Source organism: Brassica rapa, chromosome A03, assembly GCF_000309985.2.
Source record: "Brassica rapa cultivar Chiifu-401-42 chromosome A03, CAAS_Brap_v3.01, whole genome shotgun sequence".
Lineage (NCBI taxonomy): Eukaryota > Viridiplantae > Streptophyta > Magnoliopsida > Brassicales > Brassicaceae > Brassica > Brassica rapa.
Window position 1 is genome coordinate 17,424 of NC_024797.2, and position 16,314 is coordinate 33,737.

At 38.0% G+C, this 16,314-nt stretch overlaps 5 protein-coding genes across 7 annotated transcripts; 1 reads left to right on the forward strand and 4 right to left on the reverse strand.

Moving 5' to 3' along the window:
* Positions 1-122: 122 nt before the first annotated feature.
* LOC103855423 (trihelix transcription factor GT-3a) lies at positions 123-5,696 on the reverse strand. Its single transcript, XM_009132409.3, has 2 exons — positions 2,508-5,696; positions 123-1,716 (listed from the first exon to the last, which is right to left on the reverse strand). Exons 1-2 carry the CDS (start codon positions 2,826-2,828, stop codon positions 1,078-1,080), a joined length of 960 nt encoding a protein of 319 aa, XP_009130657.1. The 5' UTR covers positions 2,829-5,696; the 3' UTR covers positions 123-1,077.
* Positions 5,697-5,935: 239 nt separating this feature from the next.
* LOC103855422 (pyridoxal 5'-phosphate synthase subunit PDX1.3) lies at positions 5,936-7,198 on the reverse strand. Its single transcript, XM_009132408.3, has one exon. The coding sequence runs from the start codon at positions 7,087-7,089 to the stop codon at positions 6,160-6,162; it is 930 nt and encodes a 309-aa protein (XP_009130656.1). The 5' UTR covers positions 7,090-7,198; the 3' UTR covers positions 5,936-6,159.
* Positions 7,199-8,310: 1,112 nt separating this feature from the next.
* Positions 8,311-10,477, reverse strand: LOC103855421 (vesicle transport protein GOT1). Of its 3 annotated transcripts, XM_009132405.3 has the most exons (9): positions 10,354-10,477; positions 10,192-10,257; positions 10,051-10,103; positions 9,759-9,829; positions 9,483-9,574; positions 9,313-9,393; positions 9,147-9,244; positions 8,987-9,068; positions 8,313-8,597 (listed from the first exon to the last, which is right to left on the reverse strand). In XM_009132405.3, exons 4-9 carry the CDS (start codon positions 9,787-9,789, stop codon positions 8,559-8,561), a joined length of 423 nt encoding a protein of 140 aa, XP_009130653.1. In that variant the 5' UTR covers positions 9,790-9,829; positions 10,051-10,103; positions 10,192-10,257; positions 10,354-10,477; the 3' UTR covers positions 8,313-8,558. The 3 variants fall into 3 exon arrangements, with proteins under 3 accessions (XP_009130652.1, XP_009130653.1, XP_009130654.1); XM_009132404.3 differs by lacking the exon at positions 10,051-10,103 and having other exon boundaries at positions 8,311-8,597; XM_009132406.3 differs by lacking the exon at positions 10,051-10,103 and having other exon boundaries at positions 9,759-9,826.
* A 127-nt stretch (positions 10,478-10,604) lies between these two features.
* Positions 10,605-13,305, reverse strand: LOC103855419 (E3 ubiquitin-protein ligase APD2). The gene is made up of 10 exons (XM_009132403.3): positions 13,000-13,305; positions 12,815-12,921; positions 12,619-12,744; positions 12,438-12,531; positions 12,162-12,236; positions 11,980-12,062; positions 11,606-11,752; positions 11,432-11,504; positions 11,022-11,331; positions 10,605-10,946 (listed from the first exon to the last, which is right to left on the reverse strand). Exons 1-10 carry the CDS (start codon positions 13,241-13,243, stop codon positions 10,871-10,873), a joined length of 1,335 nt encoding a protein of 444 aa, XP_009130651.1. The 5' UTR covers positions 13,244-13,305; the 3' UTR covers positions 10,605-10,870.
* A 339-nt stretch (positions 13,306-13,644) lies between these two features.
* LOC103855418 (thylakoid ADP,ATP carrier protein, chloroplastic) lies at positions 13,645-16,276 on the forward strand. The gene is made up of 10 exons (XM_009132402.3): positions 13,645-14,105; positions 14,539-14,595; positions 14,692-14,754; positions 14,844-14,900; positions 15,000-15,083; positions 15,168-15,236; positions 15,324-15,436; positions 15,504-15,673; positions 15,772-15,850; positions 15,937-16,276. The coding sequence occupies exons 1-10, from the start codon at positions 13,716-13,718 to the stop codon at positions 16,067-16,069; spliced, it is 1,215 nt and encodes a 404-aa protein (XP_009130650.1). The 5' UTR covers positions 13,645-13,715; the 3' UTR covers positions 16,070-16,276.
* The last annotated feature ends 38 nt before the right edge of the window (positions 16,277-16,314 follow it).

Below are 16,314 nucleotides of genomic sequence, written 5' to 3' on the forward strand. Positions count from 1 at the left end.
ATAACTCATCTCCATAAACGGCCGAATCAGTTCTCTTCTAAAATTTGTAGAGCCCCGTAGCTTTGGAATATTTAACGTGCAAATTGTGGTCTCTCCTTCTACGTACCGTTACTTCTTTGACTTTTTTTTTGTATTTCTGTGATTTTTTTCGAGTTTCACATAATCACATGTAAAATTCATTAACAACTTCCCATTCTAATTCATTTAAACTTCGAATTATGAATATATGATTTAGTCGACCAACTTATTTTTATTTACTAAAAGTTAATTAAAAATGCAAAAGTGCACTGGTGACCTTTGAGGGTCTACTCCACGTTTCTATCAAGTTGTATTGACGCGGCGGATGAGCCTTGTCTATATGAATATGATATCTTTATTATAAATGTATTACGAAATTACAGTAGTGTGAACGCCATGTGACACGGTTTCAAGTTTTTAACTGTGTTGCGATCTGTTTGGTAGCTGGCTGTTGCAAGAGAAGAAAGAAATAATACAATAATAAAAAACTACTAGAGAAAAAAAAACGTTATATATATGTGAGTTAATACACAGATAACGCGGTGAAGTAATAATGTGTGACAAATGTGAGTTTAGAATTTTGTAACAAGGCGGACTTTTACTTACTTTTTGTTTAACGACTGATTAATTAATAACCATGGAACACTATTATTAGCAGATCAAAGTAGCTAAAAATAGTAAACCAATTTGCTTTTGGATATGCTCGTTTTACTCGTTCTATTATAGGTCCAAGATTTTCACATTTCCTCTTATTTTGAGGTTAGTTACCACTAAATGCATCAGAAGTACTATTTTCAAAAGCTCACTTTTGTACAACAACTGATTTAAAAACACATTTTTGAGGGTAACTGATTTAAAAACTCATAGATTATGAACCTAAAACCCCAAAACAAAAACCCCAGGAAATTAAAGCATTCTACGAGAGCAAACTAGGATTTGTGGTTTTCAACTCAACTATTCATATACTAAATAAAACAAACATTAATAAAATGAGATTGAAGTTACTAAAGAACTAGCTAAGTGATCCCATGCTTAAATCAAATAGCTAGAAAACAATATTTAAAAGCCTTGATAATGATCATCATTGTGATCTCTATTAAGCTTATTAAGCAAAGCATCAATGAGTGTATCTCTCTTCCGAGCCCTAGCTTCTTCTCTCAACCGTCTCTCATCCTCTCTCTCCATCCACCTCCTCTCCGCAGCAGCTCTCTCCTCCTCTAGATCAGCCATTCTCCTCCGCCTCTCGTGCTCTCTCTTCTCCCTCTCTCTCTCCTTCATCTCCCATGAAGCTATCCATTCTTTCTCCATCTTCACCGTTTGCCTCATAAAGTCCTCCAATATTTCTTTCAATGTACTACCCGCGGTTTCAGCTTTGGTACTACCTGTAAATATACCTTTTCCTTTTTTCACACGTTTTCTTGGATCAGTAGAAGTACTAGTAGTAATCACTTCTGCCTCTTTCTTGTCTGTCTCGATGAAAGACAAGAGTTCCTCGTTGATGTCTTGATTTGGCTCCTCAACTTGATCTTCTTCCTCTTCGTCAGATGAAAACTGATGGTGTTTTCTCTTCGAAGAAGTGCTTCCTTCTGTGGGCTCTGACCACAAATTTCTTTGCATTCTTGCTGTGAAAATCGATTGGATCTCGCTGTAGAATGGGAACTGCTGCCTACTAGCTTCTGGTTCAGTCGTTTCACACGCCTGTCCCATACATATTCAATATGTTATATACTAGTACATACACACAAAATATGTTTCTATGCATGTAAATATGTGACTGTTATTGTATGCTATATACCCGTTCCTATCTAAGTGACCAAGTAGCTTAACTCGAATTAGTAATCTCGTATAAAAGATGTTCATCTATTACTTTTATTATTGACTTGTACTTAACGTATGATGTATAACTATATATATGCAGACGTATTCAACTATCATGTGATTAGTAAAGGACGCCTCTTAATAAGGTCATGCATCCGTTATAGATAACGGTAATTGATTTTTTTTTTTGTGGAATTTTGTGAACACGAGATATAACTTACGTACAGTTACCATGTGAAATACTAGTATGACAAGAAAAAGAGAGATATTATTGTATAACGGATCAAACTGTGAACATAATGCTGCATCATGAAATTCAGCGAAAAACGCGTTACTTGTTACTATAAATGGCATGGTAATTAATATTCTAAACAACCTAGGACATTAGGTTAAACTCATAAATTGATGTTTATGTAATATCGTTCATATATCTATACATACACCATATATAGATTAGGTTTTCAATATGCATACTAGTCAATCTTACCACAGATGAAATAATCAAACAATACATATATACACATAGTCATAATTTTAGAATGATGGAACATGGCTTGTACTTATGATGCATATTCTTGTAACCATGATCATAGAAAAACATTAATGAGTGTATATATAAAAAGAGAATATAGAGAAAAATATAAAAAGATAGATAGTTGAAGCCAGGTAACCTTGTATCTAGTGACGAGGTTCTTCCACTTGCTCTTACACTGTTCTGCGCTTCGGGCAAAACCCTTGTCGGCCATTTTAGCGGCGACGACTTCCCAAAGTAGCTTATTACGTTTGGTCTCCATGAAAGTCTGATCGAGCTCTTCTCTTATACCCAAAAGCTCCTTTGTCTCCTCTATGCTCCACTGAGGGATTCTCTCACCTCCTCCGCCACCAGAATCCATCGCAGCCATCGTGCTCTGCGGCGGTAGAGGGAGCTGTTGCTGTTGGATCAAGTGATAAAGTTGATGTTCGTGATGATGGAAAGGGTTACGTCGGTCCATTATTTGGGATCAAAGTCTTTGTGACGTAAAGAGAATGAGATACTTTTTGTGGGTTCTTTATAAATGAAGAGGAGTTTCTTTGGAAAATAGGAGAAGAAGATAGAGAGGAAGAAGAGAAAGCGAGATTTTAATATAATCTATCAGGTGGTGTGAAAAGAAGGTGTGAAATCGTCGAGAGACAATTGAAGTATAGTTTTTTGTTTTTTTCTCTCTAATTTAAATAATTGATATACTATAGAAATAAAAATATTTTGTGGAATAAACTACGAACACTAATATTTTAGATTAAGATATAATTGATGCTAGGTTTAATTAAAGCAGCTAACTAAAGAAAACCATATATCCTTCTTAATTTTGGGATTCTAGATGTTTATTTTTTTGCTTCATTTTTTCTTCTTTCAGTTTTTCGTCTATTGAGGCGGCAATTCAACGGTCTCATGTTTATTTATTACCATAAATAAATATAATCTTTATATAATACTGCGTTACTATTTCGTCACGCTTACGAGTAGCACCTGATTTTAAATTATTTTTTATTATTTTTCTAAAACCTCAAAATAAATAATCATTATGACCTTTATGGTCAATTGACCGACTAGATTTTCCCTTGTCCATAGTTTTGGTAATGTTCCTTCTATATAATTTTGATTTTATATCAAAATATTCACGAAGTAGTAAATTATTGGTTGACAGAAAATATGCAATGACGTACTGGATGTATCAGTGTATACATGCTTCTAGAATTAGACCAGTGCTTGCTGGAAAATATGTCATCCACACACAAATAAGTGTCATTACTAGCTAGAGCGAGAGATCAAATATAAACCAACAGTTACACGAGGTTTTTTATTGTTCTTATACAAATTAAGTTAGTAGACAATAGACATCTAAAGTTCCTTTCAATATAAGAAAGTAGGTCGCTGACAATAAAAGTTCATTAAAATATAATACCTGATTATAGTTACTGAATATATAAGAATAATTAACCGTAAAACATTTTGGGACACTGGTTCCTTTATTATCCTTTTTGATTTATTTTTTTTGTTAACTTTTCCTTAAAACCTCAGCTTAGAGACACTGATGGAGGTGCTCTAACATGCTTATTTAGTTTCTCGCCGATGTAGAAAACAAGACCAGCCCTTTGGCACCTGGGTCAGTTGACCCATGTGGATTTTATAATTGTAAAATTGTTTTGACTTGTATTTAAGAAAAAAACTGTGAAAATATTGCAAAAAAGCTTATTAACCCTTGTAAATTCTGAGTTTGACTCTCCTAAAAAGTTAGGCTAGCTCCCCCAGTGGCTGTATATGTAATATGCATCTTTGTTATTTTCTGGATCCAGTGTGCATTTCTATATAACTTGGTATGAATTATACAGCTGTCAGATTCCCCCAAAACATGCTAGTACATCTTAAAGCCGCGTGAGTGCATATGATACAAAATGATAGAAATGGAAGTATTAATGGGACAAATTAAGATATATTAACAGTGAATCAATAAGCTATCTAAAGATTATGTGTGGACCTGAAGATGGTTTTGTGTATAAAAGGATTTTGAAGTAAAAAGATAAATAAATTGCACACAAGAAAAGGGTAATAATATAGTCGGCGAAGTGGTCCACTTGTTACCGTGTTGAAAACTAAGCAAATATTTTACATGACTTCGCTCCCACCTGTCATCACACGTGGACTCACACGTTATATAGTTTGCAATACCGTCGGCTGAGATTATAGTTTTCTAATGAGAAACAAAATGTGAAATTAAGCACAAAGGATATTGAATAATCAAATTGTTTACTCATATATACAAAAGTATATTATATTCTACGTGTAAACGCCCACCATATAGTTGCTCACGTGGCTTTTCTAGAGTTCCGGCTCTAGATTTGATCATTTGCCTTTTTATAGATTTTTATTCTCATGTATATCCACTCATTACCAAGTCACTCGTTCATATTTTTGTTTGTTTGTCTATGATAAGTATTTTTTACTGAAATTTTGACTATTTTTCTTTAGACGGAAGGGGCCAATAGTTTATAGCCAAAGGTTAAGTTATTATTACACCAAAAAAAAGGTTGGAGTTATTAAAACACATCTACGTAAATGTAATAATATACTTTTTAGGAGAAAAAACGAAAGAGAAGCATGGGTTAGTCTCTAATTCGTTGACAAAGTAAGTAACAACAACAATTATTCTCTGTCAACATCTCCACTGCATGAGGGTTGAACAGGTATTTATACAAAAAAGATTAAGAGGGAATTAAGCAGTTGAAAGAGTCAAAAAATTAGGTGGTGAGAAAAATGCAAGCGATTGAAATAACAACCTCTCTACGAGCTCCTCTTAACTCGAAATTCGCTGCCATGATTAATCATTTTGACTTTAGTCTTAGACAAATTTACTGAAACTACTACTATTCTCGTATTTATGGTACTAAAAGTCTCTTTGACTCAAAATATTACGCACATTGCCGATCCAAATTGTTCACCCCGCTCTTTTCTTTGTTCACTACCTTCGACTTATATTTGAATAGTGGATAATAGCCCAAATATCAAGTTGTAACTAAAAGCCCACATTAACTGCGCTTCAATTATAGGCCTGATTGCTGGATCGGACCTGTTACCGTAAAACATTTTGGGAGCCTCAACACAAACACGAAAGATTCATGATCAACTATATTACTGCCCACTGCTTTGATGGCAACGCGAAGCATTGATGTACAAATCATGAATCCCTCTCTATTCTTACACTCTACTAACATGTGTAAGTCTACAATGTGCCCATCTCTCTCTAGCCATAGACCATATTATCTTCCTCTGTTAGTGGCTGGGACCACACGATGAGATACCAACTTTAGAGGCCATGAGAATCTAATCCAAAAACACTTGTTTGAAACAGCTCAGTATGAGGTAGATTTCATTTCCCAAAAAAAAATCAAACAAGTTTCACTCTTTTATGTAATTAACCTGATACTAAGATGGTGCCCCAGTGTCTAATACACCTAATGGCATAACTTCCATAATCTGAACAACAGGTTCAGCCATAAGCTCAAACATCAATGGACTCTGAAGAACATTTCAATCATCAAAAATTAATAGATGCAGAGAGAATAGTAGATTATTATTCTTATTATAACTGATGACAACTTGTTCTTGCAAATGGAAGAAATCGATTACATTGAGAAAAAAAACACTAATCAAAGATATATAAGGCAAACACGAAATGATACAACAAACTATCAAATATCATCTTTTTCTTTTTTTTTTTTGAGATTACTGCAAGCAAAAATGGTCTGAAACCATTTCTGTCTGAAATTTAAACCATTTGTTTGGTTTCACTCAGAGCGGTTAGCGAACCTCTCAACCTTGTCATCGTTGAGATTAATCCCAACCATTGCTTCCCCAAGCCCACAGCTGACCTCCACAAGCATCTCCGGGTCACTGTAATGAGTCACCGCCTGAACAATCGCACGCGCCCTACGAGCTGGGTCACCGCTCTTGAAGATACCTGAACCCACGAAGACACCGTCGCATCCAAGCTGCATCATGAGAGCCGCATCCGCCGGAGTAGCGACTCCACCTGCGGCGAACTGAACCACGGGAAGACGGCCAAGCTGTTTGGTCTGCATCACGAGATCGTAAGGAGCGGCAAGCTTCTTGGCGAAAGTGAAGACCTCGTCGTCATCCATGTTCCTTAAAACCCTGATGTCACCCATAACAGACCTCACGTGCCTCACGGCCTCCACGATGTTCCCAGTCCCAGCCTCACCTTTCGTCCTGATCATCGCCGCGCCTTCGCGGATCCTCCTCAGAGCCTCGCCGAGGTTGCGGCAGCCGCAGACGAAAGGGATCCGGAAGTTATGCTTGTTGATGTGGTTGTCTTCGTCGGCGAGGGTCAGCACCTCGCTCTCGTCGATGTAATCGATTCCGATCGCTTCGAGGATCTGCGCCTCCACGAAATGACCGATCCTGGCCTTGGCCATCACCGGAATCGTAACGGCCTGCTTGATGTCCTTAATCATCTGTGGATCGCTCATCCTAGCGACGCCTCCCTGAGCGCGAATATCAGCGGGAACGCGCTCCAAAGCCATGACGGCGCAAGCACCGGCTTCCTCCGCGATGCGGGCTTGCTCGGCGTTGACGACGTCCATGATAACGCCGCCGCGGAGCATCTGAGCCAGACCGACCTTAACGGAGAAGGGAGATTTCTTAGCCTCCGTTATCGCACCGTTACCGTAAACCGCCACGACGCTTGATCCTTCCATTATCGGAATCAGAGAGAGAATAATAATTAAGTTTTGTGGAGAAATGGGAAGAAGATTGATTTCTGGCCCATCCTCGCCTATCTTAGATATCGCCTTTATACTGAGAGTCTGTGGCGGTGTGTAATAAACAAATATATTTTCTTTTATTTCGTTATTATTAATAGATATTATAATGCATTTTCTATGGGATTAGTGGGACTGGCTCTCATCGGACGGCCTATATTAATATTAAGAACACGCGATTTGGATTTTGAGGTTAACACACATGTTAAGTGGGCTTAAAACCATTGCACTGTTAATAATCGAATATGTAACGCAATCAAACACATCTTTTTTTTTCTTTTTTTTTTCCTTAAAGAGTTCTAAACCAAATATTAATCATTGTTTTATATTTTCAAAGAGTATACCCTTTTTTACAAAACTTTATTTTAACTTCTTAACTATACAAAATCTTTTTTCCTTATTAATTGCGTATTTATTTATGGGCAAAAAATCGTCTGACACCAAGAAATGTAACTGGACCTCGTAGAATCCACGACTGTCGCTCTAGTCCCCATTAATTGTTGCCTAAAAGACAAATAGAAAACAAAAATGTTGGCAGAAAATTAATTGCATGCTTTCAAAATTTATGGAAAGCATCTTTTTCATAATAACATCTTTAAATTTCTTTATTTGAACAATTAATAGCCAATCATTATTGAGCAATTGGGGCTATGATAGATATTTATACTTATACAATTTATTTTATGGTTTCAAAACAAATAATATTTAAAATACTGAAAAAATATCTGAAAATAAACTTGATGATAAAAATAAATAAAATAGGAGGCTGAGGATGAAAAAGAAGGTCTGCCTCATATTTGAAATCAATAGATTTTTCAACTCAGTCGCCGGGCGGCCCAACAATTCTAACTTGCTCTTAGACTACTTGACTTCGATCATTAAAGTCCAAGAGCATACTCTATTGAGTATACACTACTCAGATTTTCATTGAATTCAACCGGGCTAATGGAACAAGCATAGAAAGATCGTACGCTTAGGTGCACTGAGATTTTGTATATTAACTACTCACTAAGTGCTCTGTTGGTTTGCGAACCAACAGAGCACTATTGATCCGTGCACCCATACATGGTTTGTTTTAACAAAATAGACATATAAATTATTCATAATACAAGGGTTAGTTTATATTTGTAAGTATAGATGTGGTGGGAGACTTTGTTATGTATGCAATCAAAAAATTAAAAAAGAAGTTGAACCAAAACACGATTACAATCCAGCATTAAGTCACTGAGTTAGTCTTTTAAAAGTACAAAGCTTCAAGTTGCTCCACGCTATTTTCTCTCTCCTACGGGTTTACGTTTCTACAGAAGTTGTGGACAAGCATACAAAACCTCTCCTTCCAAAATATTTCAATCGTTTGTTCTGCTGCATCTCTAGCTCAGTGAATTCTCTCTCAACTTGGTCGAGGACTAGACGGGCACACGCTTGCCCCGGTACTTGTCAAAGAACTGTCCATCATACAAAAAAAAAAGCCAATCAACCACATTATTCAATAATAAGCAGAATGTGCAACCGGTTAATAAGTTGAAGTTGATGGAAACTAAGAAAACACTAGGCCTAGAAAATTAAGATCATCAGAATCAAAGAGAGAGAATCATCTATTATAATTCGTGAAGGTGAAACTGGGAACTATATGAGCTGGGATGAGATTTATGCATCATTCTCACAAAGCAAGAGAAGCTAAAATGTACGCTTTGTTTATCCTATTGGTAACATTAGAGAGTAACAGCATGTTTTATCCTTGGGGTCGAAGAGTATCATTGCCCACATGGTCAGACTTCTTGAGACAATTCCCAATAAGTTTTCATTCGCACTGAATTTTGAATTAGACACATACCGATCTTATATAAGGTTGCTGAATGATCCAACCGAGAACGGGTATCTTCTGTGCGAAAACTGCCAAGGTTGGCCAGAAGCCACTGAAACAGAAAACAACGTTACTAACGGTCTATGGTTCCACATGCAGAACAGAACAAGTAAGAAAGAAGAGAAGGGACCTGAAGAGAACAAAAAAGCCATAGGTCTCCAACATCATTCCCAGGATAGGCCATCCAATGACTACAAAGAAGAAGCCGGCCCCAAAAGAAATTGTTCCCTGAGTGGAAAAAAAGTATGTAAACACCCCAGAGATACTAAGAGAAAAAAATAGAAATCAAAAGGGACCTTATAGTTTTGACGCTTGGTGAAAAACTGCATGGTAGACTTGAGGCCAATGGTAAGACTAACCCCAGAGATGAAAAGAATCTAAAAAGAAGAGCCAGAAAAGAAAGAAACTGAGTGATCAGGAAACAAGCAAGAATAATCAAAAAGATAGTTTGGAGGGAGGTACTTACATTTCCCATGGCAAGTAAGCCCTTATCAAAGACAAAGACTACTCCCAAAAAGGAGAAAAAGACTCCAAAAGCTGTCAGCCCTAACCCAATTTCTGTTTCAAAGCACATAGCAAAAGATTAACGATAGTAAAGTAACGAGAAACTGAAAGTAAATGGGTTCTCTAACAGTAACAACATAACATTCAATGATCCACTCGCTCAAGAACACGGGGAGCAAAAGATTACCCCTATGAAACTAAGTAACAAGTATATCTTCAAAAAGCAAGGATTACATACTTTTGCGGTCATTCATTTCGAAGGACATCATGGTTGGTTCCAGGAATCAGCTCTGCTTATACCTCTCACTGCTACATGTGGAAATAAGTTGAGATTCAGGTATACGTCCACTAAAAGTGAGTGTTTACAAATGACTTCACCATGACTGACTGTGATATACATACAGAGCCCAAACGAATAAGTTTTGGAGAATATATTCAATATTTGGAAACATTCTATGGATTAGAGATACCACCAAACGTGTAACCCTATCATAAGGTGATTATACAATACAGTAGAAATTGATGCATACCAAAACAATAGACACCGAACCGAACGAACGAACGAGTGAAGAGATTCAACGATCTAATCAGAAGAAAGGGCAGAAACTGAACATAAATCTCACGAAAACGCAATGACGAAGAAGAGGAGGGAGGATGGGTCGGTAGCTTACAGATCTAGAATTAAAAGGTGGAGAATATCTAGCACGCACGCACGCAGGCTTCCTCGAAGACGAGATCTAGAGAATTTCATCAACATATGAGGCGAATTTGAAGTCAGGATCAACACATCAGTAGCAGAAACTGTGATGGACAATAGAGAGAGAGAAGGAAACCTGCGATCTGGAGACGAATTGATAGGCGTAACGTAATAAGGAAGCACAGAGAAGAAGAAAGAGGTCTCGATTTGTTGTTTGTTTGTTACCGGAATGCAAAATTGAACAGTGAGATTATGTGTCAGCTCCATTCATCATCTGACACGTGACACTTCTGTATATCAAATTAATTGCATTTTAACAAGCCCAATCCATTTAACCTGTTTAGCAAAACTAAACCACGAAATTACGCTGCGACGTGCAAACCAAGCACTTAACCGGACTCCATCATGAAATATGGTTACAAGTAGTACAACCAAACCGAAATGTTAAAGAGTCCACATCATCATATACACAGACAGACCCAATTATAAAACCAACCATCATCTTGGGTCTTTCTCTATCCCCTTTCCACACTCTTTTACCTCTATACAAATATGGTACTGTGAGAAAAACAACAACAAAAAGATAAAAGAAAAAACATCACACAACCTGCGCACTGTGTGTTAATTTGATTCCCTCTGGACTTTTGATTTTGTTAGACGTTGAAGATCTTCTTCACCTTCCTGATCTTCCTACGACATACTGGGCAGAATCCCGATGTTTCAGCTATCCTGCATTTTCATCATACCCATCTGATTTGAAACCAACACAAAATAACACTTAAGAATAAATGGATAATTTATTACCGTGTCCCGCACTGGAAGCAAGCAACGCAGTGTCCACAAGAGAGGAAGAAACAGTCCCTAGGCGCATCAAAGCAAATCGCACACAGATATCTTGTACTGCTCTGGCCATCTCCGTGTGCACCTTCTAGTTCCTCAGTACTTGTCAAGATTGAGCTGTATGACGAGCACCAGCTCGAGTTATCATCGTCTTTTCCCGGAATCAGAGGAGCTACATCATCATTCTCATCAGCTGTTTCCTCGTTTTCAGGGACTGCTTGTTGTCTTTTATTGAAGACACTAGATAAAATCAACAAGAGTGCTGTCACTACAACTGCAACAATAGTCCAAGGGAACAAAAACCAAAAGTTTATGATAAAGCCCAACGACAAGATCCGTTTATATGACTCATGCAATGAAAAAAAGGACATTACCCATGCAAACTATGTAGGCAATCCACCTTGGCTCGTACGAGAGCTTTGCACAGAACTCATTCTTAGAAGTATTCTGAACAACAACAACAACAAGAAGAGATTGTTGGATTCTGAATCATGTGATATCTTCTAAAAGGGAGAATGAAAAAGCAAGACAAGATATGGGTAGCATACCAGCTTTGGACCTGGTGAGGTTAGTACAGCAGCATTAGTTCCAAATAATGGAACACTTAAAGTGCACTTGTCGTTAGGAAACGTGCATTTGTAATAAGCATTGGTAGTATCGTACAATACCCCTTCAACTTGAATGTCTATCGTAGCCTGAAAAACGTAGATATTGCAAAGGAAAGCCATTCACATTGTGTGAGAGTGATAGGCATAATCAGAGAGAAAAAAGAAGAGCTAGTTGGGATTATAAACCGATGGCAGTCAACTACTGGAAACCAGGTTTCTATTACAAAGGAAAGCCATTCACATTGTATAGGAGAGAAGTTAACCTACAAATCAAAGTTGAAGCATATAACATCATAAGCTGCTTCAGCTATTACCTTGACTTCATTCAGGTATACGTTGCCCACTGCAATGTAATAACTCGACGACTTAGTTATGTCCTGCTCAATGAAACCACTATCTGCCAAAAAATAAAATGAGGTAAAGTGTGAGTGATCTCATACAGGAATACTCAGAATAAAAAAAACTATCATGTTTAAAACCTCGGTCACTAACTAACCAGAGATGAGATGCCATGATAATGTAGTGTCTGGACGCGTAGGGTCTTGCACCCACTCGGAGAGCCCATCCACACCTTAAATTACAAAAGCATAAAATAACTAAGTACATCATGCTGTTTTGAGATCACGTTTCTCAATGAATCCCAAAACATCATCAAACTCAAAGATTTCACCAATATACTCTTGTAATATATTCAAGTAAGCACTATCTAAGTTAATGAGGTAGTTATCCACAAGAGAAAATGAATACAAAGAGGATTCTCTGCCAAAAGTACCTTGGGCAATCACAAGATAGAGGGAAGAGCCCAGAGATTCAACATTGTAAGAAACTTTAACGCGTGACCCCTTGTTCAGATACTGTATCCAATACTGAATAAAAATAGCAAAAACAAAAATGCATCAGACACCAGTTCCATAGATGAGAAAAATAAAAGGGCGGGCAGGTAGAGAAGAAACCTTGTAAGAATCATTAGGCACAGCTAAATAGTGGACTTCAGACCAATTGGCCAGGACATGGAGCTGTGGGGGTTGGTTCAATCCGTAGAGCATCAAACCGGATCCCTTATTCCCTAATTCTTCCACCTTGAGAAAACAGGATATCAGAAAATTAAACAATGGTGGATCCTAAATGCAAAGAGGGTAGTGAACGTACAATGACAGTTTGGACGAAAACCGAAGTTGGCTTAATGAGGAAGGAGGAGTTTGGTCCCAACCACACGTTCGTTGTTCCGTAAAGCCCCAAAATCAAAGTCATCGACACTGAGCAGAAGATGAACAATCAAAAACACATTCACACACACACAGAGGGTAAGTTAATTGGAAAATTAAATATCTCACCGAAGACACAGAAGGTAGCGACGACGACAACGCAAGACCAAGGATCTTCGGAAGACGTCGAGGTATTCCTCGGGTTCTCCGATGCAACGATGCTCCCATGGCGATAATCGTACTCGGAGCGGTTCCATGGAGGTCGATCACGATGGTCAAAGCCGTTATCTTGGCCGTGTTCAAAACGGATATAACCGGTTTCTTCGCGGGTCACAGGCGGAGAAGAAGAGGAAGAAGAATCGGGGAGCGACATCTATAGCGATTGGGGGGGGAGAAAAAATGATTTGGACAAGTTTAAAACCCCTAAGAAGCAGGTTTGGGGTTGATGATCTTAAGGACCCTGAGATTTGAACGATGGGTCGGCTTCTCTTCTCTTTCTTCATCGTCACGTTGAACGGTAGATTGACAATTTCTTTTCTTCTTTTTCTTTTTTTTTTTTTAAATCTAAAAATATTCTCTAATTAAATCCAAATGATGGTCGGTTCGGACAGGCTGGTCTGGTCTGGTCTCGACCCGTCATCTTTTGTTAAGGAGGCCACAAAGCATTTATCTTAATGAGATGTATAAAGTCTGGCCCAACGGAGCCCACTTATTTATTTACAAGAATGCCATCACCGAAGACAATTTATACATTGGACTCCGGTTTGTGCAATTAAAAATCTCAGGCGTGAACTTAAAAAAAAAAGAAGAAGAAGAAGAATCAGACATTTGCTAATCCGCCAGCCATGGGAGAAGAGAAATCTCTACTTCAATTCCGTAGCATCCCTTCTCTCAAGACCTCTGATTTCGCTCTCACTACTGAACCTTCATGGAGGCTGCCGTCGAGAGGGAACACAAGAAGCGGTGGCGTTCTGAGCAATTTCGCCTCCCTATCGGTTGCGATTAGGAGAGATCGGAGGGAATCTGGTGGAGCTTTCGCGTCCGTTTCGGTGGTGATTCCCACCAAGGAAGAGGACGACGTATTCGCGCCTACTTCGGCTCAGCTGTTGAAAAACCCCGTCGCACTTCTGTCATTTGTACCGAAAGATGCAGCTCTGTTTTTCGCCGGAGCGTTCGCCGGAGCCGCCGCAAAGTCAGTGACGGCGCCGCTTGACCGTATAAAGCTCCTTATGCAGGTAGGCTCTCTCTCAACAACTTCAAGGTTTTGTCGCACGTGTTTTCTTTTCCTTTTTTTTTTGTTTTTAATATTTTTTTTTTAAAAAAGTTAGTAGACTGGTGTGACAGCATAATAGTACGCCGTCGTTTTTGGACTACTTTATATTCTAAATGAGTAGATATATATATATCTCAATACTTTAATTAGAAACCAGACTCTGTATACATATGTAGTAGATATGGTCTAACAACTTACTTGGATCTTTCCATGAGATGATGTTGATGATGCTGTGAATTTCATTATCTCTCAAGTCACAAAGATATCTCTTAAGAGAACCTTTGTGGTATGGGTTTAGGGTGTTTTCTTTAACTAGTGTGACTGTGTTCTTGTTACAGACATACTGTAATATTTATTGATTCTTACAATCTAATTGACTTATAATTTAATTCTAGACGCATGGTGTTCGAGCTGGGCAACAAAGTGCTAAGAAGGCTATTGGCTTCATAGAGGTATATAATATCCTCCAAAATCATGTAATGTAGAGGATTTGTTTCTTCTTACTGTAAACTCGTTGTTGATTTGGTTTTGTAATAATATAACTACAGGCGATTATGCTTATTGGAAGAGAAGAAGGTGTTAAAGGTTATTGGAAAGGAAACCTGCCTCAGGTACTCTAACAATCTCTTTACATAAAAGGCTGTGTGTAGTTTAGTGGATTTTGATTGCTCAAAATCTTAAGTCTTTTTGAATATTCCAGGTGATAAGGATTGTGCCTTATAGCGCGGTCCAGTTGTTTGCATATGAAACCTACAAGGTATGCGATCTTCGATCATCTTATTCAGGTTTTCGTTTCACAAGTTTCAGAACCCGTCTAATCACTGTGCACATTTATATTTTTTTTTTTTAAATTCAGAAACTCTTTAGGGGAGAGGACGGTCAATTGTCTGTTCTTGGAAGGCTTGGAGCTGGTGCTTGTGCTGGCATGACCTCTACTCTGGTAACTAGTCTTGTTTATCTACTTCATCTAGTCTTACGAAAAATCTTAAATATCTTTAAGAATCTGTTTATGTTTTTTATGCAGATAACATATCCTTTAGATGTGCTGAGATTGAGGTTAGCTGTTGAACCGGGGTATCGAACCATGTCCCAGGTATGTTCATTGGATTATAGACTAACTCTAAAGATCAATAATCCATAAACTCTTTAAATTAAAAGAAATGGAACATGTCACCTGTAGGTAGCCTTGAACATGCTGAGGGAGGAAGGAGTTGCATCATTTTATAACGGTCTGGGTCCTTCGCTTTTAAGTATAGCTCCTTACATTGCCCTCAACTTCTGCGTCTTTGATCTGTAAGTCTACTGCAAAATGATTCAGTGAAGGTTTGTTTACATTATTATTGAAAAACTCGGGATGCAGGGTAAAGAAATCTTTGCCAGAGAAGTATCAAAAGAAGACACAGGCATCTCTACTAACAGCAGTGGTAGCTGCTGCTATTGCTACGGGTACTTGCTATCCGTTGGATACCATTAGAAGACAGATGCAACTGAAGGGTACTCCTTATAAATCCGTATTAGACGCCTTCTCAGGTAAAAACTTTAAAACAAAAAAAAACATACATCCTTGTCTGCTTTTTAATAGATAAGTTTCGGGCGAGTGACCTGTTTATCGTTAAACCTATATATAGGTATCATTGAGCGTGAAGGAGTGATTGGATTGTACCGTGGGTTTGTCCCCAATGCCCTCAAAAGCATGCCAAACAGCAGGTAAGTTCCTTATATATATATGGAGAGAGAGAGACTTGTGAAGAAGCCGGATTCTCATCTTGTTTTTTTGTTCATGTTGTTTTCAGTATAAAGCTGACAACATTTGATATCGTGAAGAAACTCATAGCAGCGAGTGAGAAGGAGTACCAAAAAATAGCGGATGATAATCGCAAGAAAGCAGCAGCAACTCCTCCTAACACAACTGATGAACAAACCTGAAGCTCTTTTGCCCCCCGTAATGCAATCATCTTTTCTTTGTGTGTGTGTTGTTTGAATGTGTTTTGGTGGTAGACATGATTTTTGAATTGAATCATGAAGCCCGAGCAGAGAGTTCAGTTCATGTATTGTATGGTAATAAATATCTCGTTTGTGTCAGCCCGTACGGAATAATTTTTCGGTTTACCAAATAAAAACCGGTTTGAAACTCTCGCAATCGCTTGTAAGGTAGGGAATTGCTTACTTTT

Bases quoted from the DNA above. Each gene is read 5' to 3' on its own strand.
- LOC103855423 (XM_009132409.3), bottom strand. From the start codon at position 2,828: ATGGACCGACGTAACCCTTTCCATCATCACGAACATCAACTTTATCAC. The intron at 1,717-2,507 runs GTTACCTGGCTT...TGTATGGGACAG, and splicing joins ACCTCGTCACTAGATACAAG to GCGTGTGAAACGACTGAACC.
- LOC103855422 (XM_009132408.3), bottom strand. From the start codon at position 7,089: ATGGAAGGATCAAGCGTCGTGGCGGTTTACGGTAACGGTGCGATAACG.
- LOC103855421 (XM_009132404.3), bottom strand. From the start codon at position 9,789: ATGATGTCCTTCGAAATGAATGACCGCAAAA. The intron at 9,575-9,758 runs GTATGTAATCCT...GCTTTGAAACAG, and splicing joins CGAAATGAATGACCGCAAAA to AAATTGGGTTAGGGCTGACA. The intron at 9,069-9,146 runs GTCCCTTCTCTT...TTTCTGTTTCAG, and splicing joins GGCTTTTTTGTTCTCTTCAG to TGGCTTCTGGCCAACCTTGG.
- LOC103855419 (XM_009132403.3), bottom strand. From the start codon at position 13,243: ATGTCGCTCCCCGATTCTTCTTCCTCTTCTTCTCCGCCTGTGACCCGC. The intron at 12,922-12,999 runs GTGAGATATTTA...TCTTCTGCTCAG, and splicing joins CGCTACCTTCTGTGTCTTCG to TGTCGATGACTTTGATTTTG. The intron at 12,237-12,437 runs GTACTTTTGGCA...TTGTAATTTAAG, and splicing joins CTATCTTGTGATTGCCCAAG to GTGTGGATGGGCTCTCCGAG.
- LOC103855418 (XM_009132402.3), top strand. From the start codon at position 13,716: ATGGGAGAAGAGAAATCTCTACTTCAATTCCGTAGCATCCCTTCTCTC. The intron at 14,755-14,843 runs GTACTCTAACAA...TGAATATTCCAG, and splicing joins GGAAAGGAAACCTGCCTCAG to GTGATAAGGATTGTGCCTTA. The intron at 15,851-15,936 runs GTAAGTTCCTTA...TGTTGTTTTCAG, and splicing joins AAAAGCATGCCAAACAGCAG to TATAAAGCTGACAACATTTG.